The following is a 25,190-nucleotide window of genomic DNA, read 5'->3' on the forward strand; positions in this document are numbered from 1 at the left end:
CGGATAATGGGGTCGATCTCATCTGCAGGTTGGCTGTCCATACGGACGGATGAAGAGATCCCGGGATGGCGGGCAGGGGCAGAATGTGCAAGCTGATCATTGTAGGGCGCAGAGACACAGGTAATCGCTAGTTGCAAGCGCCGAGGAGAGGCCGCCTGCAGGTTTGCGGTTGCATGCGTTTTGGTCAGGGGCTGCCTGCACTGCGGGCTCAGCTGGAAGCCCAGCAATAACTTCGTCAATATCCAAGGGGGGGGGCGCCTCGGGTGCAGAGCATCTACCGCGTCACAAATCCTTGTTGCCTTGGAGCCACGAACTGTATTGTACCTTACTGATTACATCTTGCCCTGCGTCATGGGTGTTATGAAGCAGCAAACCCAATGCTAATAAAATCAAATTCATCTTATTTCGTCCAGAACTACTACTTGCTTTGCTGTTCTTGCTAGATGTTGTTCCTCTGAAACAATGACGTTAACTACTCCATCAGCTTAAATCTAAGCACCCTTCCGGTCCTGCTTGATAAAGTCGGCCGCCCTCTCAGCCACAGCGTACACCGTGGTCTGGATATTCCCCAGCTGTTCCAGAGGGAACACGCTCGCGTCCACAACACGCAGCCCGCGCACCCCATACACGCGCAGGCGGCTGTCCACCACGCCGCCCAGCTCGCGCGGCAGCATGGCGCAGCTGCTCGTGGGGTGCTGCTCCGAGACCTGGTACTGCCGCACGATCTCGCGCGCGCCCTCGAGGTCGTCGGCCCTCATGTCGGGCACGCGCTTGCCGCCCTCGCGCAACAGGCCCGCAAAGGGCTGCGTCCGGACAAGCGTCTCCACGAAGCGCAGGCCGCGCGCCAGGATCTCGAGGTCGGCGGCCTCGGCGTTGTAGTTGGGGTCCCAGACCGGCTTGTCGGCGACGTCGGGGGAGGCGATGTGGCAGGAGCCGCGACTGAAGGGGTAGTTGAGGACGCACTGGACGGAGACGAAGTTCTCGGGCTCGCGGGGGATCATGAGCTCGCCCAGGCTCTTAGGGTGCGGCGCGATGATGGCCTGCGTGGGGTACAGGATGTACTGCACGCCTGGCTCGTCTGGCTTGGTGAGGAGAGACCTGAGGAGCTCGTGCTCAGCATGGCGGGCAGCGACAGCCGTGTTTGACTGGTTGGTTGGGGCAGAAGCGGGCAAGTGCTCGTCGAACAGAGTCTTGCGCGCCTCGGCACTGAGTGAACCTTCGCGGTCTACCAATGGTGCGTAGGCGCAGGTCAGAACGCTCTGCCCCATGGGACCTTCGCGCGTCTCCTGATACTGCGCGATTGCACCTTGCAGCAGGCTGGGGTCACGAAAGATGTCGGCTGATGGAACGCCATCCGCAACTTCGAACGATATGAGCACGGAGGGATGGTCCTGCAGATGCTCTCCAACGTTTGGATTGTCGACGATAACAGAGATCCCGTGCTTCTCCAGGAGGCTCTTGTCTCCGATGCCAGAAAGCTCGAGGATCTGCGGTGTCTGGAGCGCACCAGCCGCCATGATGACTTCGGTCCGCGCGTTGATGGCCCGCTCAGAGCCATCTTTAGTCCGGATTTTGACACCTGTGGCCACCGGCTCTGCTTGACCAGATGTGTCGAAGATGATCCTGCTCACTAGAGTCTCGGTCATGACAACGAGATTGCTCCTGTCGCGGATCTCCGGGGTGAGGTAACCGCTGGCGGCATAGCTTCTCGTCTTGGTCGCGGGGTCAATGCTCGCCGGGCTCTGGAAAGCCCCGACGGCAGTGCCCTTGCGTGGGTCGCTGGACATCTTCAAGCCCAGGTTGGCAAAAGCATCGGCCCAGGCCGTATTAGTAGTGTTGTATCCGCTGCCGAACGACAGTTGGATCGGCCCAGACTCAGCCTCGGATACGGAAGGATCATACTGGCCGTCTTTAACACGGGCAACCTCTCGTGCCGCATCGGCCGGCTCGTGCGTCCTGGCAAACTTGCGCAGGTATGGCTCAAAGGAGTCATATGTCCAGCCGTTGTTCCCGAGAGCTCCCCAGGCATCAATGCTGCCACGGCCAGGCCACGCGACGAGCATGAGGTTCAAAGCTGAGCTCCCACCCAGCATCTTGCCTCCGCCTCGTGGGATCGTGCGATTGTGCAGCGTTGGCTAGTAGACAATAATCAGCTGCTGTAGCCAACTACGTATCTAGCGGCAAGAGTGAAAGACCGATGCATCCGGCTTACCTGCGGGGTGGAATGAAAGTCCCAGTCATACTTGTCGTTGCCGAACAGGGCGGGGAGGAGTCCCGGAGTCAAGACGAGAGGATCATTGGTATTATCCTGACCAGCTTCAATGACTAGTATGGTCACCTCGGGGTCCTCACTGAGACGTGAAGCAACAACCAGGCCCGCAGTGCCTCCACCCACGACGATATAGTCGAACGTCTCCGGACTGCTGCTTTCTGTGGTCGGTGCAGCCGTCATTCTGTTCGGTGTTTAGATGATTCCAAGTTGAAAGGATTCTACGCAGGACTTGAGGCCCGCGAAGGAATAAATAGTACTCTCAGTCTAGGCAGTGCTTACGAGCAGAGGGTGTGGGAGATCGCCATCGTTCATCATTGGCTGCCATGGAGTGGTGGCTAGTCCAGCGAAGTGGGCAGTGAACGTACGTTGTTGAATGAAGATCCTAGCATTCCAGCAGGGGCTTCTCTCCTCCCTGCTTGGCCAACGCAGTGTCTGCCAGCGGTGGACGTTCGTTCTCGAGCTGGCACCGAATCGATTTGAGGGGTTTCCCCAAGGTTCTTTGGTTGGTCCATTACACCCCACCGTCTTGAGCAGGTTGTGCCCTCATTCGGTTAGTTGTGACATCATGCATGGATTTGCTATTCTTGGAAATTGACTTAGGATTATCGCGATGTTGACGGTATCTTGTAGCTACAAGTTATCTCTCTGGATTTGCATCGTCAAGAAGACGGCGAAGTTTACAATATTGAGGCATGCCTCCCTCCTCCCTACAGGGTTGAGAGTAGTCCAATTGGGTTGTGGAGTCTAGGATCGGCAATTGCAACGGCCAGGCCAGGGGTACGCCTGACCCTGGGCTCAAAATGCAGGGAAAGATTTGTAATTGTCGAACATTGTCTTCACCGCAACCTCGTCTCGCCAATAGGGGTCCAGTGGTGCTGAGCAGCACAACATGGGGTTCAGAGTGATGCTCGCGTTCTTGTGTCGATCATTCTTCTTTAACGCACCATCCCTGTATAAACTGATAGGTTGGATCAACAATTGAGAGGACCTCTACTGCTACCTATCATTTGCCTTCGTAACGAGGCTTTTCATAGCTATCTTCTTTCCTGATGCATACTGTCTAGGGGTGTTATCAAAGCACAGTTTTGTAGGTTGATCTATGGTGTTTACCGAGAGCAAGCCAGGTCATACTACCTACTTCTCTAGAGTGCACAGCTATCGACAGTCTCGAGACTCGGCACTATATTGAACATTTCTCCTTGAGATCCTAGTTGTTGCCGTCATGATCATCATCATCGCCATCGTCTCCACCGCCGTCACGGGGAGGAGCAGGACTAGCATATTTATCTAGCTTGTTCTTCTTCAAGAATTGGTCCAGCAGCGCAGCCACCTTGTCGTTGTCCATGTCGGCAAAGGCGATGTGCGTGCTGCCCTTGAGCCCGACCTCGCCGAGCTTGAGCACCTCGGCGTTGCCGCCGTACTTGTTGATGAGCTCGGCGGCCAGGCGCGACTGCTTGACCGACTCCATGTCCTCGGCGCGGTTGTCGCCCCAGACGAACTGGATCGCCGTCACGTTGGCCAGCTTCTTGAAGCGCTCGAGGGGCACGACAAAGGGGCCGAAGCCGCCGCGGCCGGCCTGGACGCCGGCGTTGTCGGGAAACACGTAGCCGATGCTCTCGTAGGTGACGATGCCCTTGATGTTGGTGCCGTTGCTCTTGGTGGTGGTCATCATGGCGCGCAGGCCGCCGGCCGAGTTGGTCAGGTAGACGATGGCGTCGCCGAGGCGGCCCGAGTCGGCGGCGACGGCGGCGGCGTGGGACTGCAGCTCGACGTTGGCGGCGGTGTCGAACTCGTCGTAGCGGGCGCGCGTGGCCTGGTCCCAGGCGGCGGGGCTGTGCGTCGGGAACTGCACGCCGGGCCACCACATGGGGTACCGGGGCCCGAAGTTCCAGGCGCCCCAGTTGCCCTGGTCGCGGTACTGCGGGACGTAGGTGATGGGCTCGCAGGCCCAGTTGGCGCGGCCGACGCGGGGCCCGTCCCAGAGGTAGACCGGGTAGTCGCGGCGCAGGAGCTTGTCCTTGTAGCCCTCGCCGCCGTCCCAGCGGTTCTGCCAGACCTGGGTGCTGGAGCTGTGCCAGAGGACGATGGAGGTGGCGCGGGCGCGGGCGGGCAGGAAGTACTCTACGTAGCCGTGGTCGCAGGACAGGGTCATGTCCGGGTTGCCGGGGGCGGAGATGGTCCTGCCGCCGATGGAGAAGCCGCCGGAGCGGTCGAGGACGATGGGGCGGCGTTTTTGGGTGCCATTGCCTCTGTCTGGCTCGGCGACTGCAGCTGCGGAGGCCGTGGCCGTGAGGAGGTTGAGGATGAGCGAGCGCAGCGACATGTTTGGTGAGTGCCGACGAGCAAGCTGTGGCTGGGACTTGAAGCTGCGGCAAGAGATGCCAAGAGCGGCGTTTGGGAGGACATATTGAGCGTCATGGGAGTGGTCATGACTTATACGAGAGGTGAGTTCCGTTCCGCCACAGGCCAATGTCGGTCAAGCCAACACCCAGAATCCTGTCACATCTTTTAACCCCGTCCAGAATCCAAAGTGCCGAGGAGGGCGAAGATTAAAAATCCGGGGCAGATATAGGGCAGGGCAGGATGGTGCAGCAGATGATATTGGATGCTGACTGCTCAAACCACTGTCGCTTTTGCCAGAGTGCAGATGCTCCCGGGCTGGGGACGAGACATTCAGCCGATGCGCGAACCGCGTCATGTAGGCTTGCGAGTGCTATGGAGTTGAGCGGTACGCCAGCAAGGAAACCATGCAGCCCTACCTTAGGTCATTGATCAGCCGTCCCTCGGGAGCGATGACTACCTAGGTACTACCTAGGCACCCTGTTGCAATGTTTGCATTGCGAGGTCTTTCCGTAGGATGACGTTGATGTCGCTATCACGCAACAAAGCGGTCTCGAGTCCCCATTGTTTGTGTCTTTGCGCTGCCGCGAATATACACGAGAGACTGCAAGCAGCATTCAAACCTCTCATGGCTGGCCGGTGTACAGAATGGATTGTTCTCTCCTTCACCACCACACACCTGTCCTGTGGGCATCTTGGTGTGAAGTTGGACAGGTGGAGGAGCTGAAAGTCCAAAGCACTCAGGGGTATCAGGTAGGGATTTTGACACTTCCCACTTCTCCGGGCTGCTTCTGCACCATTAGCGCACAGGCCACAGCGCCGTCTCTAGCGTGAATCACTGTAATGAGCGTTGAAGATGTCCACTGGCCAATTGAATCGGCGCCCAGCGAGCCCACCTGCATTTGTTTGATGACGACAAAGCTGCCCAGCCAAGCTCTCCCGCGTCTGTAGCCAGCTCTCGACTCGAGTCCTCCTTGCTTCTTTCGCACCGCCCTTGAATGAGCACGGCCAAACCTCCTTGCCTCCAGTCGATGCGCACAAGCGCCTGTCCTCGGCTGCGACACGCAGCTCCGCCATGACGAGACGACCATGTCCGCGCCCGCGCCGTCGTCCTCGCGTCCCCTCCTGCTCCCGCAGAACCGCCGGCTCCGGCACCTCCGGGGCCTCTCCCTGCGCAACCTGAGCTTCGCCCGGCCCCGCGGCCAGACCATCGACGATGCCGCCATCAACATGTCCCCCAGCAAGCTCGAGACCCTGCGCGAGACCTCGAGGCTGCACCACACCCACTCGAGCGAGAACCTGCAGCTGCGGCCCCAGGCCGGCAGGCGCCGCCGCAGCACGGGGCTTGCCGGCGCCAGCCCGCTGTCCCGGCAGCGCCAGCTCGAGATCACCGTCGAGGCCAAGGTCGCCGACGTCTTCTTCACGCTGCACTGCCTCGGCGACGAGGACCCGGTCTACATCAGCGAGGTTGGCGAGCGCGCTACGGTAGGCGATGGAGATCTACGTTGATTCTACGCGACGTAGAGTTCCTGCTAATACTCGGGCGCGCAATCTAGAACTTCAATTTCCGATCCTTCGAGCTGTCCGAGTGGGAGCCCTTCATCACGAGATCGCCACAAGTCACGGTCAAGGTCTGGGCCGACCGATATCAGAAATGGCAGCTCCTGCTCGAGGAAGAGATCGACCTGCGGTTCCTCAGCTTCCTCGGCGAACTACAAAATATACACTTCCCCCCGAACAGCCTCATATTCCATCTCATCGACGGCGTCTACGCATACGGCCTCAAGGGCAAGATCCCGCCTCCCAAACGCGGCCCGTCGCTCCCGACCTCCTCCTACAATGCTCTCATGAAGCTCGCGACCCTCGATAATTCCGTGCAAGATGCACTGGCCACACAAGAGAAGCTCGCTGCCCAGATCAACGACATCCTCGAGCGGGAGACGGTGAACGAGTTGCCCGAGGCCCAGGACAAGCTCAAGCTCGCGACGAAATACGTATCCCAGCAGCGGAGAACGCTCGCGGCCGCGCAGAAACGACGAGACGAGCTCAAGGCCTCGATACAGGCCCGCCGCGAGGCCATCAAGCTGGGCCGCGACCTGCAGGAGAAGGCGGCGAGGGACGTGGAGAACGCGCGAGAGAAGCTCCCGGGCTGCCGGGAGGCGCTCGACCGCACAAACGTGGACATCCGGGGCCAGCGCCGCCGCATCTGCGAGGACCTGACCAAGATCTTCCCCATCACGCCGGTGCCCTCGGGCGAACCGCTAGCCTTCAGCATATGCGGCGTCCGGCTGCCCAACACGGCGTACGGGCCCTCGTCGCTCTCCAGGTCGTCGTCGTCGTCGTCGTCGTCCCCGGCGCCGGGCGAGGACGAGCTCTCGGCGGCGCTGGGCCTCGTCGCGGCCCTCGCCTTCGCCCTCGAGCACTACCTCGGCGTGCCCCTGCCATACGAGATCCGGCGCTTCGGCTCCCGCTCCACCGTCCGCGACGACATCAGCATGCTGCCCGACCAGCAGCGCGAGTTCCCCCTGTACCTGCCGCGCGGCGGCTCGAGCGCCCAGTACCGCTTCGACTACGCCTGGTTCCTGCTCAACAAGGACGTCGAGCGCCTGTGCAACTCGCAGGGCCTCCGCGTCGTCGACATCCGCCACACGCTGCCCAACCTCAAGTACCTGCTGTACGTGTGCAGCGCCGGCTCCGACGAGGTCCCCGAGCGCAAGAAGGGCGGCGTCCGGGGCCTCTGGGCCGGCCGCATCCCGGGCCGCCACGGGATGGCGGCGCTGAGCGTGGACGAGACGAGCAGCAGCGCGGGCGGGAGCCGGCGGGGCAGCGGGGACAGCGAGGCCCTTGGGGCTAAGCAGGGCGACGAGCTGAAGAGGGTGCTTGGCGGGGCGAATGGGAATGCTGCGCGGGGGAGGGACGGCGTTACTGGCGCTGGCGCGGTGTTTGGGCTGCCGTTTGATGAGACCGAGACCAAGATGACACTGCGGACGAAGGGGTTGAGGGAGCACGTGGGGAGGTAAAAGGAGATAACGATGAATAATGTTAGAGCTCTTCGTCAGGTCTGCTGGAAGCGTGTATTCTATGTATACACTGATACGGTCCTGAGCCTGGAGGTCTTCAGGCTGTCTGACTTCCGGCCTGGTCTAGTTCTAGCCTCACAGGCAGCCCTTAGAAGTGTGTATTAGCGTAGCTATTTCATGGACAGGCTGAGGCAGAACCAGGTTACACAGTTGGTGCTGCAGCTTGTCAAGCTGCCTGATGCCTGAGATGCATAGTTAAGGTAGTTCTCGAGGGTTCGATTCGTCGACAGGCAGAGGATGGTGGGCACCTCGTACACTAGGCCTCTTCGAGACTGGTGCCGTCAGATATCCCATCGGCCAGTACATGTACTCCGTATGCGAGATCTGGTGTAAGCAGGCCGGCCTCTCGCAACATCCAGTCTCTCAACCTCTCGTTCCAGCTCAGCCCATTTCCTCTCCAGTGACTCCATCCGCCCTGGTGTCTTCTCGCATCGTTCTTCCGGCGGCATGCTCAAATGAAATTTACGAGTAATCCACGATGGTCAGAGGCTCGAGGCAGTTCCACTCCAAGTCCAGGAGGGTAAGCACTCTCGGACTCGCCCCTCGCCTCATTGAGGTCGAAGCTAGCAGACGGGCTCACCAGATAGATAGGGCTGTGGACAGTGCAAGAAGAGGCATGTAAGAGTAGGTCTATGCCGACACTAGTTCGTATCACTTGCAGCACTAACCCGGGCACAAGTGCAATCTCGAGGCGCCCATCTGTTTCAACTGCCGCAGGCGGGGCGAGCCGTGCGACTACCTCGACACCCTGTTCGGTCTCGAGTCCTCGGCGTGGTCTAAAACGGACCAGTCCCTGTCACTGGAGCTCGACAGCGTTGTCTCTGACCTGCCCATGGCCACGCTGCACTGGTTCCTCAGCACGATACCCGTCTTCCCGGTCCTGTCTCCGGCCGAGACTGCCTGGCTCGCAGGCATGCTCCAGCAGCAGGTGCGGGTATCGCCCTTCCTCAAGCTCAGCATCGTCTCCGTCTGCGAGATGCGCGAGTGGGTCGACTCGGGCGGCTCGTCGGATGCGCTCTACGTCGCCGCGCACCAGCACAGCATCGACGCGTCGACCCGGTTCCGGCTGACGCAGCTCGCCGTCAGCGACAGGAGCTGGCCCGCCGCGCTCGCATTCGGCCTCAACAACATCATTTTCCAGTTTGCGCAGAGCCAGCGCGTCCACGGGGTCTTTGACTACATCACCGTGTTTCGCGTTCTCAGGGGCACTCTGAGTCTGACAGCTCATTTGCGGCCCTTTCTCTTCAGCGATCCCCTGCATGGGCTGCTGGCATTGCGTTTGAAACAGCCTCCCGCTGCACTGGACCGCGCCGCCGCTGAAGCTCTGCAGCGGCTACAGGGTCTCGACAATGTTCATGTTCATTGTGCGAAAGCCATCGTTTCCCTGGCCGGCTGGGCCCGTGCTGTCAACGGCCACCCGAGGTCGTGGCTGCACTTCATCGGCTGGCCCGTCGCGGTGACCCCCGAGTACTTGGACATGCTCGAACAAGGAGACTCGCTGTCTCTGGTCATCTTCGCCCACTGGACTGCCTTTATGCACCGCGCGCCGCCACGTTGGTTTTCGAAAGGCTGGGCGCGGAGAGCCGCCACGGATGCAATGGCAAAGGTCGATCAGGCGTGGAGGGAGCATCTTGATTGGCCGATGGCGGAGGTAGGTAATGAGACTCCTCCTGAGTGTGAGGTAGTCGTGTCCACTGGTTGACGGTTTGAGGGGAATTTCCTTGGGTCGCTTCCACTGTTTACAAATCATGAGTCTATGGAGGATGGACAGCATGTGTCTGACCTTTTACTCCTTCAACCTCTACCCCAGCGCCATCCCCTTCTATTTCCAAGATATTCGAATATTGACTGGACTCTTGTGGGCCGGCAAATCCCAACCTCTCCCGCGGTGCCCAGCCGCGGTGCAATCGTCGTCACGGCATCTAGAGAGAACAGACATTCGCGCTAGGCAGTGACTCATACCACCTGGCCGCAGTACACAGAGCAAATTCGTACTGAAAAAATTGCAGACTGCTGTATGGGTGTGATCTTGTCGGGAATCTCATACCAGGTCATAGTGTCAAGGAGTCCGACGGCCCTGTACAAGAGCAGACTTGAGATTCGGAGAGCGCCGAGGCACAGTACCCCGTCACCTAGCCAGAAGGTCGGCCGTCTTCTTGCTCCTCGACGTAGCAGTTTCTCGAGCCTATGTGCTCCATAAATGGAGATTATCTTCCGAATATGAGCAAGAGATTCCTGTGTGGCTCAGCTTGGAGTCGTGGATTTAGCAGCATCTTCTTATTGATAGACCGAAAAATGCACATAAAAACCCTGAACTCAGCCCACGCGCCATCCCTCCGGTGTGATTGAACCGTTCCGGATTAGTATTGATGAATTTTGACTTTCTGATCCTCATCATGCCCACGAAACGCGGTCTCTTGGTCTGAAAATGGGTTCTTACATAAGAGGTACAAGGCATATGGCAATGGCGCGAGACGCTCGCTTTAAAATGTTTAACTGGCGGAGCTGCTGTAAGCAAACTATTTTTGGTGTCACTTTGTAGCCTGACGGCTTTAACATGGCCTAAAAGGGAAATTCCATCTTTCCCAAGATATCGTTGTCGTTGCTTAGCCCCGATCGGATTGGACAACGCCCATACTAATGAAGTCCGAGATCCTGAGATTCTGCACACAGCCTCGGAGTTCTTGATAGACTCGAGAGTATAATGAAGGCAGAAGTCTTCACGATGTTCGACATGTATCGCCAAACCAGATATAAGTTCGATGCTCATCCTGCATGAGTGAACTTCTCGTTTTCAATCGCCTCACCTCACTTCACTTAGAATCAACCAATCAATCGTCCTTTTATCACGCAATTACCAGCTCGAGCCAACTTGACAATCCTAAACTCAAATTAAAACACAGATTTCTACCACAATGCTTCCCTCTCAGATCACCGCCTTGGCCACCATCCTGCTCGCCGGCGTCTCCACAGCCGCAGTCGCCGCCCCGGGCCAGGCTCTCTCCCCGTCCTTGTGCATCGACGGCGAGGTCAAGACCGTCACGGCCCAAGAGGCCCTCGAGCAGTACGGCATGGCCGGCGCCGTCAACCTGGACGACTTCCCCACCATCAGCTCGGAGGACTCGGTGCAGGTGTGCGCCAAGGGCTGGGCGCCTGCCCAGGTGCGCGAGCGGGCGAACCTGTGCCCTCCCAACTGCTACAAGAACTGTGGCAAGCTTATCTGGCCATGGGCCATCTTTGGGTGAGGTCTTGTCAGTTCAACCTGTGTAGGAGATACGTAAACTAATAGCCGAACCAGCTGCTTCGCGACCAAGTGCGAGAAGTGCTGGAATTAGGACGTTTGCGAATCTCGTGTGCGGACCGGGGTTCGCTGGGGGGGCAGGAGAGTTGGCATAGGGGTGGCGTTTTGCTCTTTGCATTGATGTCAAGAATGCACGATTCAATCACTACAAGATTGCAAGGATGACGTGGATTTTCAGACTCCGTCAAGAGTGTACTTGGAGGCTGTCTATTGTGTGCTGCCTTTCGAGAGCACCACATCGTTCCTAACAGAGTTGCCTGATCCCATAGACCAGGAATTACACCTCATTACATATCTCGGATCTTACTCGGTCTTGGCAACCGGAGCACCGGCGGCCTCCACGGGCCCCTCCTCCTTGGACTTTCTCGCCACCGCCGCCGCGCCCTGCTCGGCGTGGGAGAGCTCAAAGTCCTGGCTCTTGGCCGCGGCGTGGGCCATGGCGCGCGTGCTCTCGCAGACGTAGCCCTTGAACTTGCGCGCGGGGACGCGGGCCTCGAACATCTCGTGGATCTCCTCGAGCGTGCGGTCCTTGGTCTCGGGGATGAAGAAGAAGGTGAAGACGAGCAGGATCATGTTGGACCCGAACCAGATGTAGCCGTACTTTGCGTTCCAGCCCAGGCTCGCCGGGTTGATGAAGTAGGGCGCCGTGAAGACGCCGAGCCAGTTGCCGAGGAAGTTGAGCGCCGTGCCGAGGCCGTAGGTGTGCGCGCGCAGGTGGTTGTTCGGGTACTCGCCGCCGAGGAGCCAGGCGTAGGGGGCTGTTTTTGTGACACGGGATTAGCTTGGGGATCTTTTTGGATGTTATGGGTGGAGAGTGTAAGAAGGGGAGATGCAACGTACCGTAGGCGACGTAGAAGAACGTAAACAGAGAGATGAAGGCGATGACGCACTTGGCCGCGGCGACGGAGCCCGGCGCGACGGTCCAGGTGATGGCGAAGGCCAGCTGGCACAGGCCGCAGGCGGCGACGCCGACCATGACGATGAGGCGGCGCTGGACGTGGCGGACGAAGAACAAGCTGCTCAGGACGCCGATGAGGCCCATGCAGGTAACCATGGCGGAGTAGGCAAAGGCGTTGTCGACGCCGGCGATGGTGAGGAAGTAGGTGGTGTAGATGTTGATCCACGAGGAGCCTGTGTGTGTGTGAGTGTGAGCACAATAACATTGAAATGGCAGGATCATAGCAAATCATGGTAGTGACTGACCGTTGGCGCAATGGAAGCAGATGATGGCGATGGACAGCAGCGTGCGGCGCAGGTTGGTGCCCTTCCACAGCTCGAACCACAGCTGCTTGCCGTTCTGGTGGTTCTCGATCTGCTCGGCCGTGGATACGCGGATCTCGTTAAACTCGGCCTGGAACTCGGCCTCGTCGATGTCCTTGTTGCGCAGGCGGCGCAGCGAGCGCTCGGCCTCGTCCGTCTTGCCCTGGGTCATGAGCCAGCGGGGGCTCTCGGGGAAGAAGAAGAGGCAGATGGACTGGATGGTGGGCGCGACGAAGAAGACGGCGAGCGGGATGCGGTAGGCCTCCTTGCCCGGCATGAGGTGGGTGCCGTAGTCGACGGCGGCGCCCGTGATGGAGCCGATGGACAGCTGGGACTGGTAGATGGCGAAGACGATGCCGCGCAGGTGGGCCGGCGAGACCTCGTTGATGTAGACCTGCGCAAAGGTGAGGAACCAGCCGACCGAGATGCCGAGCACGAAGCGGGCAAAGTACAGCGCGCCGAGGTTGGTCGTGCCGAGCATGATGGCCGTGGAGATGAAGTTGAGCAGGGAGGCGACCCAGAGGCCCTGGCGGCGGCCGAAGCGCTGGGAGAAGGGCCCGACGAGCAGGGAGCCGACAAAGGTGCCGATGGTCATGAGGGACGAGATGAGCTGCTGGACGGTCGGGTCGATGGCCCACTTGTGCATCTTCTCGTCGTAGTAGCCGAAGACCTTGAGGAAGCCGGGCATGGCCATGAGGCCGCCGACGAGGGCGTAGTCGAGGCCATACTGGAAGCTGGAGACGGTGACGATCATGCAGATGCCCAAGCACTTGAGATGGGATCGTACGTCGAGCTTCAGCGGATTCGCCGAGACGTTGGAGGCGCCTCCGGCCATCTTTGCTGTCGACTTTGGAGGGAGACGAGGCAAAATGGATGGCAAATGGAGGCGAGAATGGGTCTCTCGATGTGTGGGGAGAAGTGAAGAGCGAGAGAGACCGAGTACAAACAATCACCTCGGACTACAAACAGACAAAAACAGGTCTGATGAAGCTCTGTTTCTGGGGTGCCGTGACAAAGTGTTGGAGAGAGTGGACTACCCCGGACTCTTTAAAATAGTAATTCAAAGTTCACGCGTACGGGGTTGGAGACCAGATGGCGAAGGGGCCCAGATCGGATCCCCTCACCGCGTCTCTCTAGCCTTAGCAAATCTTATTTGAATTGCACGCAACGAGACTCGCCAGAGCCAGCACTGGGGAGTCTGGTCGGTGCGTTTGTGCCTAGCTAGCATGTATTCGAGGCAAACCCCACACTCGGCCATGCTGGGATTCATGCCGAAAAGCAGCATTGCATGCAATTGCCGATTATTGCCTTTTCCGCGTTTGGAGATAGTCCGGTGTGGCTTCGCCAAAGGGAGGGGAAGCTGATTGCTGGCGTGCTCTGGAGCAGGGAAACAGATTCCCGGGTATGTGAGATGAGCTGTCTGGCACGGCTGGCTTTGACTTCTGGAGACCGATCTACGGAGGAGGGAGATTGGGGCAACTTGCTACTGGCCGGGGACGATGGGGACGCTGGGGACGCCCCAGACGAGAATGGGGATAGACTGGGGATAGCATGGGGATGGAAGATGGAGTAAGGGGGGAAGGTTGGTCAGCAAACCCGTCCGGTGTTGATGATTGGAGAGACTGGTGATGTCTGCCCCAAGCATTCCCCATCCAAGTACGGAGTAAGGTCTCAAGCCTTCGCTTCCACATATGTTTAGCACGTCGCCCAACAGGGCGCTAGCCTGTTGTCCGAATCATTAGTGTGGAGAGTTGAGACATGGGGAGTGACGGGGACGAAAGAAGCGGAGCAGGAATGGCGAACTAGCGACGCGATCACGGCCTTTAGCACAACTCGGCCGTGTCAGCAGGAGGGCACATGCACAGAGCGGCGATCCTCGACTGGAATCGAGCGCTCCAGGGCTGCATCGGCAGTTCCCTCTGCAGCGAACTCTACGGCGTGTAAGCGATGACAAACACGTGTTGGAGGAGAAGGATACCGATGCCGGGATACCGATGCCGGCGTCAATATCAAGCGCCGGTCTCAGCATTACATGTCTCGATTCTCTTCCTCGGCCGACACTGCTGCCAGCTCCCAAGCGCCCAAGCCGGGTGGCGGCACATGGTCTCTGACAAGCGCCACCCGGTTCACCAATCCCAGCGCTGTGGTTCTGACGGCTTCACTCAATCTCGCCTCCAGTAGAGTTGCTCCGGGATCCGAAATACCAGGAGGCCGCCGTCCGGCAGCGCATTGACCCAGAGATCTGAAGCTAGGTATCACCAAATGTTGCCTCTTTCCGCCTAGTCTTCGGCGTCGGTGGCCAGAATGATGGCAACCTTTAAGGTTATTACGGAGTAGACATGTCACTCACACCGACCCCGATTTTTCCCCAATGTGTCCCCAGAACTATGAGTACCTAGCTCCAAGCTTGTCTTGGTCGTGGAGGGTCGGCATTTGCCTATCTCGAGCTTACCATATGGTCGGAGCAGTAGCAGACAGAGCACATCCAAGATCTGGTCCATGGCCATTATTTAATCCATCCCCCACACGCTGGGAGATAGGTAGGTAGATCCAACTCCAGCTTCCCAAGCCACCTTGATCCAGGCGGGGCATAGCCCAGACAGTACCTAGGTATGTAGAGTGGGGAAGACTGGAAGAGCCAAGTGAGGAATGGGAATAACGAGAAATGTCATCTATGGATCCATCAAGTGAACCAACCCTTTAGCCTCTGTCAAGAGAAGTTGAGCACTGCTGTGGGGACCAACCACCGAAACGCCATCCCCCGCATTTTCCGATGTCGCCCTCCCAGGACTCGGTACAACTGGTTCCTCCCCTCGGGAATCGCCCTCCTGTCGGCCTCGACGCCGATTCGAGTCCAGCCCGCAGTCTTTCTGCGGGACACTCTTGTATTATCAATGTTCCTGCGGGGTGCCAGCTAGTTGCACATAAGTTGCATGATCAGCCCTGGTCTGGTGGAGGGGGGAGATATCATTATCATCATAAAGTCATACAACCACCGCCAGCGTAGCCACATACTTATCTTTAGCATCTGTCCTTGGCCAAGACATTATCTTACCCCAAGTCTTTGGTGATTCATCTTGAAGTGTCAAGACTGAGAATATTCTCATACAACTTCACTCGTCCCATCCCGAACCGCCCTCTTCCCCTCACACCACCACACCACATCACCACATCACAATGGGCTCCCTCGGCCAGACCGCGTCCCTGCGGGTGCAGCCCCTCAAGAAGGGCACCTCGATCGACCACCTCGAGTACGTCGACGTGACCCCCATCATCGGCCGCGAGTACCCGACCGCCTCCCTCAAGGAGATGCTCGACGCCCCCAACTCGGACGACCAGCTGCGCGACCTGGCCATCACCATCTGCGAGCGCGGCGTCGTCTTCTTCCGCAAGCCGCAGGACGACCTCTCGGTCGAGGAGCAGAAGCACATCACCGACCTGCTCGGCAAGCTGACCGGCCGCCCGGCCGAGAACGGCCTGCACGTGCACCCCATCTACAACGACCCCAACAACCTGCCCATGGCCGACGGCACCACCGACAAGAACATCTACGTCATCAACTCCGAGGCCGCCAAGAAGCTCTACGCCACCATGAAGAACCGGCCCGGCACCGCCGGCGAGCCCCGCGACCTCGGCCGCGAGTGGCACTCGGACAGCCTCTACGAGAACTGCCCGTCCGACTTCTCCTTCCTGCGCATGCAGGACACCCCCGCCGCGGGCGGCGACACCCTCTGGTGCTCCGGGTACGAGATCTACGACCGCCTCTCGGAGCCCTACAAGCGCTTCTTCGAGTCCCTGACCGCGACCTGCGCCCAGCCGGTGTTCAAGTCGGCCTGCGAGGCCGGAGGCTACGACGTCATGACCCCGCGCGGCAGCCCGCTCAACAAGGACTACGAGTTCAGCCCGTCGCACCCCGTCGTCCGCACCCACCCCGTCACGGGCTGGAAGTCCGTCTTCGCCGGCGTGGGCATCCACGTCAGCCGCATCAACGACGTGACGAGCTACGAGGACACCATGATCCGCGAGTACGTCCTCCGCCTCATCACGCGCAACCACGACGCCATCGCCCGCATGCACTGGACCCGCGGCGCCTGCGCCATCTGGAGCAACGAGTGCACTTTCCACGCTGCTACCGTGAGTGCCTACCCCTCTTCATGGAAGCTGCATTTGCTAACAATCATTCACAACAACAGCCTGACACCCACCTCGTCGATGGTGTGAGGACAGGTGTCCGCGCTTCTGGCATCGGTGGTGTTCCATATCTGGATCCCGCCAGCACTGGCCGACGAGAGGCACTGGGTCTGCCCAAGTACTAAATAGTGTTGATATCGGGTGTAGAAGAGAGAGATGTAGAAGATATCCAAATTGTGAGAAGTGGGAGTCATAGCATCGAGAAGGCCCTAGGGAAGGGCCTCGTCTACTGTCTATTGCATCAGGAGAGGTCCCAGGGGTGATTCGATAACTACGACATACATATGCCATATATGCCATTTTTCAAGTCTTAATATCAATTTATTCGCATCGAGGCTCTCATATTGGTGCGTAACATAAGAGTAAAACTGAATGAGCTATTTTCACCGCATATGATGTGACGCTGAGAATAACGACACAAAGCAATATTTGGAGTAGTGCACACCTCAAACAAATTAGTCCCTGACTGAACCTATTCCGGAGATCAAATGCCATACAGAAACAGCATCGTCCAATACCAATTCGTGTCAAAATCATCAGAGGAGCCCATGCATACCTCTCAACCACGTCAAAACATGCCGACACGGTTGCAACCGAGAACTGCCTCCCCTCACAGCAAGGCTTACAAACCTCTCTCCACATAATCATAACCTAACATGTGAGCCAAGTTCAAACAACTCCTCCAGCCTTACCCCAGTCGTCGGAGAAAGATTATCCCCCTACTTCGTAACCGATGACGCCTCGGCCGCGTTCTCCTCGGACCCCAGTCCAATCGCCGAGTTGGTAGGACCTGCAAATGCGCTGGAGTCAGCGGCTGGGGCCTGGTCTTCGGCCACCGGCTTCGCGTTTACTGGTGTGAAACTGCCGCCGCCGACATGCGTTCCCGGCCAGCTTCCAAAGGAGAACAGTGGCCGGTTTGTCAGCCTCGGAGAGCGGTCGGCCTCAAGCTTGTCCGCCAACACTTTCATAGAGTCCACAAATGACATTGGCTGAGGGGGCATCGCGCCTTCGGTGGCCAACACGGCCGAGTCGGTCAGAGGAGGCGGCCTGTCCACAGTCGGTAGGACGGGTGCCTTCACCTCCGGGGCAACGGGCTGACCATGTACCTCAGGTGATGTAGGTGTTGCAGGGTCTTGTGCGATCTCTTTCGAGGTATTCAAGGCAGTCTCCTCGAGCTTCTGGATGCTCTGCTCCGCCTTGATGGCCGCGCTGCTCTCCACCTTGGAGTCCGAGGTATTTTGGCTCTGTGGTGCAGGTTCGGTATTGCCTCCGAGACGCTCAACCGCATCATATGTTTGCTGCCCAGCTCGAAGAGTCGAATTGGCTCTGGGTATCTGTGGTTCGGCAACCATGCGCATCAATCGCCGCGTCGCGATTCCAGCAAGCGCAGCAGCCTCTTGAACAGCAACAGTACCCCACTCGACATCCACCACAACCTTCAAAGTGTATGGTTGCTGTTGAGCTTAGTAGACTGCCTTCCACGAGCTACCAGGGGCCTTACCAAAGCTTGGGGATAGAACCAGTCAGGGTCGAGCAGCTCTCCGAGGAATCCCCAGCCTCCCACGGGCACCACGTCGAAATGAGCCTTGTTGAGGCGCTCAAAGACCTCTCGCTCGACATCCTCAGTGTCCCACGTCGCCAGACTGGCATCTCCACGAGAACATGTGAACTCGACTGTCTTTTCTCGTTGGTTGTAGTGGGCAGAGATAAGGTCTCCGTTGCCCCTATTTACCTTGATGGAGTTTCCCCAAAAGCCGCGCCGGGATCGGGCCTTGCGATTCTCCTGCTGACCATGTTGAATCTTCGTGTTAGTGCAATGATCGCAAACACTGCAGTGCGACGCGCGATAAATCAGAGGCAGATGAAGGCAAGACACTGGCACACACCGCTAGGTTAAAAGGCTTGTAATCGGTCGGGGGTTTGTTCTCGAGCTTTGGCTTCTTTTCGACCTTGGGGGCCATTGGAATGGAGGACAGATCAATCTTCCGGTCGAAGTTGCCTTCTCCCTTGATCTCCTTCTTGACTCTCTTGGCACTCTGGCCCCCAAAAGTCGCCGCCGCAGGCCGTTTGTGGTCCATGGCTGGTGTGTTCTGGTACCGGTCGCCTGGGTAAGTATTATGCAGGTAATCCGAGACACTTGTCAGACAAATATGAGAAGTTCGAACCAGTAGTAGCGAGTGACGACTAGTGATCCTAGGTGAAAGACCGGCGGACGAAATTCTCTTGAGAATGAGTCGATTGATTGAAGGTCGGAGGCTGGTAAGTTCGGAAGATAGAAGAGGTTGGGCCTGGAATTGATCGTAGAGGGAGAAGGAAGAGGAAAAGGGAAGATGGGAGAGAAGAGGGGAGGGGGAGTCGTGGAAGAGTAGATAGGCAGGAGGGACCAAGGAAAGCAGGGACGCGTCTGCTTTCTGCTGTCGGCTGTGGTAGCAGGAAGGCACGCGTGTCAGGAGGTCGACTTGCTTTCTCGTTCACGTCACGATTGGCAATGCAGGAGCGAGGTACGCAACCTTTCCCCTCTTGCGTCTGACCTCTCCCTCAGATATCAATCATATCTCAGCTTGGTGATCAGGCTCTGGCATAACGTTTGTTCAATACCGACATTCCGGCACCCGCCCACGCCTGGTAGGTGAACAGTTCCCTGCCCGGCAGGGAGCCAGTCCGTCAGGCCTTGCTTCGTCTGGAGCTGCGACTCAAGCTCCTTTACCTCAGCAGTTTTATTCGGGAGAAAGGAATGCTTCCTGCTGGCCCTTCAGAACGCTGTCAAACCTATCTGTCAACTTGGTGAAATGCGGGTGGAATTGAACTCGACAACCGTGCAGTCTCTTCTCTAGCGATTCTATCGCGTCGGTGTTAACCAAGTTTCTGAGGGCATCCAAGAACACCCGGGTCTCGGAATGGGGCTTTGTGACTGCCAGCTTCTGAATGCATGTAGGCCATTCTCTGGTAGTTGTCTTGACACGGTGAGGCACTCATTCGAAGCCGTACAGCCAGTTGAGATAGAACGACATCCTCAAGATGACGGCAGGGTGACCACCACCTTAATCTCTACAAGCCATATCTGGTGAACGAAAAGAATTGTGTATTAAGAGAGGATGTATACTATGCAAATGGCTTCTTCAATCTAGCATCATCACCACCAAGGATAACATCCAGCAACCTTATCGACGAAACGGGTATTGTGCGTATTGCCAAGCTTCCCTCCCTTACCGGAAAGCAAACTCGCGATGGCGGTTAGACCAAATGCATTTAGACCTCGTGAACCTTGACAACGTCGCCGTGCTCGTTGACGCCGATCTCCTTGCGGGCGAGGGAGGCCTTGACGGGGTTCTTGGCGGCGAAGATCTCATCGAGCTCCTCAAGCTATTGACACACGAAAATATTAGCAAACTGTACACATACCACCGTAGCTCCATTCAGCAAAGAAACTTACAGTGCGACCCTTGGTCTCGGGGATGAAGGCCCAGATGATAGCAGCCTGGATGGCGTCCTGGACGGTAAAGACAATGTACGTCTTCCACGAGATGTTCTGCAGCGACACGGGCCAGGCGAATTGGTTCAGCAGGCCGGCGGCGTTGACGGCCAGCGACGAGAAGGCCATGCCCTTGGCGCGCATCTCGAACGACAGCACCTCGACGGGGTAGAGGGCCTGCAGCGGGGTGATACCGACGGAATAGATGGAGCCGAAGATGAAGATGAGGGCGAGCACGGCCTTGGAGGCGGCGTGGTTGCTGCCCTGCAGGACGGTGCCGTCGGGCAGCAGACCGCCGCCGGACTTGGCGAACTCAGCGGCGGCGATGGTGACGCCGAGCCAGACGACGCAGCAGCCGGTGAAGGAGAAGAGCAGCAGGGGGCGGCGGCCGACCCTGTCGACGAGGAAGGCGCCAAAGATGGCGCAGGCGAACTGCTGCGACGAGTTGATGAGGGTGATGTTGGCCTTGGACAGGTAGTCGCCGTAGCCGGCCGTCTCGAGCACGGCGCCGAGGTAGTACGACAGGACGGCGTTGCCGGCCCACTGGCCAAAGATGGAGATGGCGATGTTGCACAGGAGGCGGTAGACGGCGCCGCGGTTGCGGAAGAGCGCGCGGTAGTCCCACCAGCGCTTGTCGGCGCCGTCCATGTCGAGGAACTCCTCGTACTCGTTGAGCTGCAGCTGCACCCAGGGGCTGTCCTCGTTGCCGTTGCCGTGGTACTTTGTCAGCATGGCCTTGGCCGCCTCGCGCTTGTTGTTGACGTAGAGCCAGCGCGGCGACTCGGGCAGGAACATGCAGAAGAGGATGATGAGGCCCGAGAAGAGCGCCTGCAGCCAGGTGATGAGCTGCCACGAGTAGTCCTCGTCGCCGCGGTCGACGACGGCGCGCGCGGCGCCCGAGGCGATCATGGCGCCCGAGAACCAGAGCGTGTTGTACATGGCGCCCACGACGCCGCGGTAGGCCGGGTGGTTGATCTCGACGACGTACATGGGGCCCGCGGCGGCGGCGATCGAGACGCCGAAGCCGAGCAGGAAGCGGCCGCCCATGAACTGGCCCGACTCGTGCGAGGTGCCCTGGATGACGGTGCCGACGATGATGGTGGCGGCGCCGATGAGCATGCCGATGCGGCGGCCCCAGGTATCGATGGCGGGGCCGACAAAGGGAAGGGCGACGACGCCGCCGATCTGGTACATGGAGGAGACGATGCCGGCCCAGATACCGGCGCTCTGGACGCCGTACTTGAGCTTGAAGGCCGGGTTCTGGAGCAGGTTGTTCATGAGGGAGCCGTCGTAGCCGTTCATGGTCGAGCAGAAGAAGCCGATGACGGAGAAGATGTAGATGAGGATCTGGGCCTGGGTCCAGGCCCGCGGGGGCTCCTTGATCATGGCCTCCTGGAAGGCCTCATTGCCCTTGACGACCTTGGTCGCGGCGACGGCAGCCTCCTGCAATTCACTGCGTCAGTGTCTGATCCTGTCCAGAGATGATAATCCCGTGACGCGGAAGAAAAAGGATAGGGTTGTACTGACATTTACATCATGACCGGTTTTCTCGTTGACATAGGTCGGGGTTGTGTCGGCGTGCTCGCCGCTGGAGGCGTGATCTCCCTTGTCCATTGCGAAGGTTGGACTGTAGTCGGTGGAGTTGATGATGAACTTGCCCTGAGCTGACACCAAGCAGCAATCAGTGTGGTTTGACGGTTCAGTCGAGCTGAAGATGAGACTTGTCTGCGGAGTGGAGATGGAGATGGAGATATCGAGGAGAATACATGGGAATAGTTGTCTTGCTATATATGATTTCGACAACGCCTGATACCAGAGGACAGGTCGGTCCCCACCCTCACGGCCCGTGAGGACGTGAAGCGAGTAGGGCGAGATTGTATCTGATCGGAAGCGCAGGTCAGTCTATCCTAGACGCACCTCTCTCGCGTGCCTCGAGGTTCTGGACGGGGTCTTCGGGCAGGGGGGATGGCCCCACGAGGAGACAGGGGTACCACGGTATCCCGACCCTGCTGCGCCGGAAGGGGAAACAGTTTGGGCGGGAAGAGATGGCGGGCGCGGCAGAGGAAACCGATTGACGCCAGTCCTAATCAGAGGCTCAGTCCGAGCCCTGTGTAGAGGGTGTGATCTGGTCGAATACCACGTTCGCCGCACACGTTATGCGGATGCATGAAACGCGAGATGATTTGCCATGGTGCGGGACGCGGTGCGGCTTGGACTGACCCCCAAATTTGACGCTGGCACGACTAATCAACCAGTATTCTCTTCACTTGGGGAAATCCAAGATGGGATTCCCTGAGGCGATGGCAGGGATCGAGCTAATTGTGAGCAAAGCAGATGGCAACAACTCCTTTCCAACTCCAGAGTCACGGGCGGCCCTCCTCCGGACCCCAGGTTTTTGGCATTCTTTAGTCCAGGGAGGGACCCCCAATCCTAGTGCTAAAAGGAGTGGCCCCTTTGTGTCTCTGTCTTGCTTTCCCAGTCTAACTAATGGAGCCAACGGAGACTTGGCTGGCGTCTCATCCCCACTAGCTCAGCGTCTTTCTCTTGTTCGTGATCACCAACGGGTGATGGTGTGCACCTAAGACTCGCTGGCGCAGCCGGCATCAGGGAAGGGGCCCCGTGGGCAGCGCCATCGCTCGACGGCAAGGTTTGCGCTTTTCACGGGTTTGGCTTTTGATCACGCCGAGGAAGTATCGAAGCCGGTGCGACTGGAATGAGCACCCGCGCTGGTCAAGTTGAGCGCCGCGCCCCTGACTGGCTTAGTCACGCGGGAATCCGGCCCATGTTTCCAGTTCGGCCGAGTTACCACGCAAGGCCATTCAGCTCGTGGCAGCGCTCACCACAGCTGCGCACGCCAAGCTGGATACTAGGTAGCGACAGACGCCGTCCACTAGGAAGACGTTCAATCAAGCCATCCGAATGCGGCGTGTTGTCTTCGCCCATGTAGTCTGCAGCACGATGTCGTTTCCCGTAGCACAGAAAGGACATGTTAGCCGACCATGGCAGCAAGGGCAGACTGCACGACCGCTGGGTACAAGTAGGTGAGGTGGGAGAGTCTGCCGGACCTAACGCTATCTGAGGATGGGAGGAGCGCCCTCCGCGGCAAAACCTGACCCCAATTCGGAAGCCCATCGACGCCGTGCCGGAGATGGGGTCTCCATGGGGCTATCTCGCAATTTTGGAGGTGACAGGCCCTGCCATCCAGAGCCACTGCGGATTAGCGCCCGTTAGTATGGGGGGAGGCACAGCTGTCTGACTGGTGGGCAGCAGTGGAGGCACGGCCTGTCCTGTCCTCTGCATGCACGAGAGTAGCGCCGAGAGCCGGAACACATCATGAAAATTCGCTTCCAGAGGCGCGGTTGCTGCAAAGGACACAATTGCATTGCATGTAAGTGAGAGGTTTTACGAAAAATGAGGCGTACTTGGCGAGAGATGAAAAGACCAACTGATTGCTCGATCCTGAAGTGCGGGCCGGAGTTTGCGTTCATTGTTGGGAAGTCAACTATCACAAGAACAGAGTTTCATGTGGGTTTCTCTTGGGACTTTTGCTAAACCACCAGTCTGAGCTTGTTCCGGGTACTTCGGGTAGATAGCTCTCTTGATGGCATCATCGCTCAGGTCTCATGATGGGTGCTATTATCTCTCGAGAGCTAAAAGTTCATTTACATGGCGATAATCTTTGGTCTCTCATAACAGAGTTGGAGGGGAGCTGAACCTCTCTGCAGGTCTCGTGAAGATGGTTCATGGAGTCCAATTTGTCGATATCAAAGACTGATATGAACGGCCGAGATAGACGCGATATAGATGAAGCTATATATAATAATGTCGGACTTCCCCATTCGTTTTCACCATTGTTTCGGGCTGGTCTGCTTTCTCGCGGAGACCGTAGCCAGCAATGGTTCGTTTGGCGATTTCATCTTATCCCTTTCCGTGTTGACGGCATCGATATTGGGCTGGATCCACAGAGCGGTAGCCAACCCGCGCGCCGAATGGAACCCAACAGGCGGGATCAATCTACGGTCGAGTAAAGATCTGTCGTAAGCGAATGAACCACTCTATTTTATCGATCCTTCCTCTGATTTGGGACGAGCCAAGCTTCTGGCGCCAAGGCCCGTCTCCCTGAGCCTCAGTGTCTAGGCCCCATCCGCTTGCTCGCCCCGAAGAGCCGAAACCTTGTGATGATGATATTTCTGGTCACGGGATAGAACACCCAGAAGCGATGTGGCGTGCGACTCGTCTTCCAGTAGACGAGCATCCTAGACTGTTGCGTTGGCTGTCGACTGTGCGCTGATCACGTCGTCTGGAACGTGTTCTGGTATTTGGACCGAGCGTCGCTTGTTCGTTGCCGAAGACCAACACACGTCGTGCACCATTTGATGATGATGCTGATGGGTTTTTTTCCCGGAGCGTGATTCCGCAACTTCTCCCTGTTGGGTCCTGCGGACGGGCCGTGTGTTTGTTCTTGGTCAGTATCCCGTATAATCTTTTCTAATGTTTTGATGGTCACTCAAACAAACTGTCCTTTCTCGGTACCTCTCGCGAACATTCGATCAGCCCGCAGCATCATACCATTACAAAAAGGCCAACTCGATGTGTCTCTTGACAAATGTGTCTTTCAATCAAGAGCGAGGTGCTTGAAGAAAGCAGACTTATCAATAGACCTTGCACCCACCCCCGCCCAGCCTTCTGTTATGGTTCTCGGGGATCTGCCTTGCCCTCGTCAAGATGTGGTAATTACTAATCATGCCCTGAGCTGAATAGCTACAAGAGAAGTTCTCTGTTGACCAATAACCTTGTGTCAGTGCCAAACTCACTCTTCTCCAAGTCATAATATCACCGTCACCTAGTCTATTTGTGTACACCCAATCAAGGCTTCAGCGGCACCTGCCAGCTGCAGAGAGAGAATCAGCATCATCATACGCGGCGTGTACCTGCCTGGATAATAACTCCAAATCTGATGATGAGTGCAGAGTTCAGGTCGAGCTCGGTCCAAGAAGTCTCGGCCAGTAGTACGACAAACGCGCGGCTCTCGATCAGCGAAGGCGAGAAACGATCTTCCGTTATACCTTCAACTTTGGGAGATACGAGTTGGGCTCCGATGGCTGACTTTCCAAAGGCTCATCACGATATCCTCTTCCCAACTACTACGGGAAGTGCAACAAGGGAGCCAAACCCGCTTTCACGAACATTCTTCAAGCTGACTTGTTTTGGTACAACACATTCTTGATAGAAATTGTGACAGACCCTCGGCTACCTAATATCGGTATACATTTT

General features: G+C 57.8%; 9 protein-coding genes across 9 annotated transcripts; 4 read left to right on the top strand and 5 right to left on the bottom strand.

Annotated features, from left to right (window-relative positions):
* Window positions 1-491: 491 nt before the first annotated feature.
* On the bottom strand, window positions 492-2,452 carry E0L32_003960 (uncharacterized protein; the record flags this gene model as incomplete). Its single annotated transcript, XM_031138317.1, has 2 exons — window positions 492-2,135; window positions 2,213-2,452. 2 exons carry the CDS (start codon window positions 2,450-2,452, stop codon window positions 492-494), a joined length of 1,884 nt encoding a protein of 627 aa, XP_030998022.1.
* A 1,027-nt stretch (window positions 2,453-3,479) lies between these two features.
* E0L32_003961 (uncharacterized protein) lies at window positions 3,480-4,595 on the bottom strand (the record flags this gene model as incomplete). The annotated part of the gene is made up of 1 exon (XM_031138318.1): window positions 3,480-4,595. One exon carries the CDS (start codon window positions 4,593-4,595, stop codon window positions 3,480-3,482), a length of 1,116 nt encoding a protein of 371 aa, XP_030998023.1.
* Window positions 4,596-5,701: 1,106 nt separating this feature from the next.
* On the top strand, window positions 5,702-7,632 carry E0L32_003962 (uncharacterized protein; the record flags this gene model as incomplete). Its single annotated transcript, XM_031138319.1, has 2 exons — window positions 5,702-6,097; window positions 6,169-7,632. The coding sequence occupies 2 exons, from the start codon at window positions 5,702-5,704 to the stop codon at window positions 7,630-7,632; spliced, it is 1,860 nt and encodes a 619-aa protein (XP_030998024.1).
* Window positions 7,633-8,170: 538 nt separating this feature from the next.
* Window positions 8,171-9,394, top strand: E0L32_003963 (uncharacterized protein; the record flags this gene model as incomplete). The annotated part of the gene is made up of 2 exons (XM_031138320.1): window positions 8,171-8,212; window positions 8,372-9,394. 2 exons carry the CDS (start codon window positions 8,171-8,173, stop codon window positions 9,392-9,394), a joined length of 1,065 nt encoding a protein of 354 aa, XP_030998025.1.
* A 1,213-nt stretch (window positions 9,395-10,607) lies between these two features.
* On the top strand, window positions 10,608-10,937 carry E0L32_003964 (uncharacterized protein; the record flags this gene model as incomplete). The annotated part of the gene is made up of 1 exon (XM_031138321.1): window positions 10,608-10,937. The coding sequence occupies one exon, from the start codon at window positions 10,608-10,610 to the stop codon at window positions 10,935-10,937; it is 330 nt and encodes a 109-aa protein (XP_030998026.1).
* A 359-nt stretch (window positions 10,938-11,296) lies between these two features.
* E0L32_003965 (uncharacterized protein) lies at window positions 11,297-13,088 on the bottom strand (the record flags this gene model as incomplete). The annotated part of the gene is made up of 3 exons (XM_031138322.1): window positions 11,297-11,751; window positions 11,834-12,124; window positions 12,197-13,088. 3 exons carry the CDS (start codon window positions 13,086-13,088, stop codon window positions 11,297-11,299), a joined length of 1,638 nt encoding a protein of 545 aa, XP_030998027.1.
* Window positions 13,089-15,430: 2,342 nt separating this feature from the next.
* On the top strand, window positions 15,431-16,569 carry E0L32_003966 (uncharacterized protein; the record flags this gene model as incomplete). Its single annotated transcript, XM_031138323.1, has 2 exons — window positions 15,431-16,387; window positions 16,447-16,569. The coding sequence occupies 2 exons, from the start codon at window positions 15,431-15,433 to the stop codon at window positions 16,567-16,569; spliced, it is 1,080 nt and encodes a 359-aa protein (XP_030998028.1).
* Window positions 16,570-17,163: 594 nt separating this feature from the next.
* On the bottom strand, window positions 17,164-18,522 carry E0L32_003967 (uncharacterized protein; the record flags this gene model as incomplete). The annotated part of the gene is made up of 3 exons (XM_031138324.1): window positions 17,164-17,898; window positions 17,946-18,245; window positions 18,331-18,522. The coding sequence occupies 3 exons, from the start codon at window positions 18,520-18,522 to the stop codon at window positions 17,164-17,166; spliced, it is 1,227 nt and encodes a 408-aa protein (XP_030998029.1).
* Window positions 18,523-19,693: 1,171 nt separating this feature from the next.
* Window positions 19,694-21,530, bottom strand: E0L32_003968 (uncharacterized protein; the record flags this gene model as incomplete). Its single annotated transcript, XM_031138325.1, has 3 exons — window positions 19,694-19,807; window positions 19,878-21,359; window positions 21,444-21,530. The coding sequence occupies 3 exons, from the start codon at window positions 21,528-21,530 to the stop codon at window positions 19,694-19,696; spliced, it is 1,683 nt and encodes a 560-aa protein (XP_030998030.1).
* Window positions 21,531-25,190: the final 3,660 nt, after the last annotated feature.

This window comes from Thyridium curvatum (genome assembly GCF_004353045.1).
Source record: "Thyridium curvatum strain D216 chromosome Unknown NODE_18_length_519074_cov_76.432364, whole genome shotgun sequence".
Lineage (NCBI taxonomy): Eukaryota > Fungi > Ascomycota > Sordariomycetes > Thyridiales > Thyridiaceae > Thyridium > Thyridium curvatum.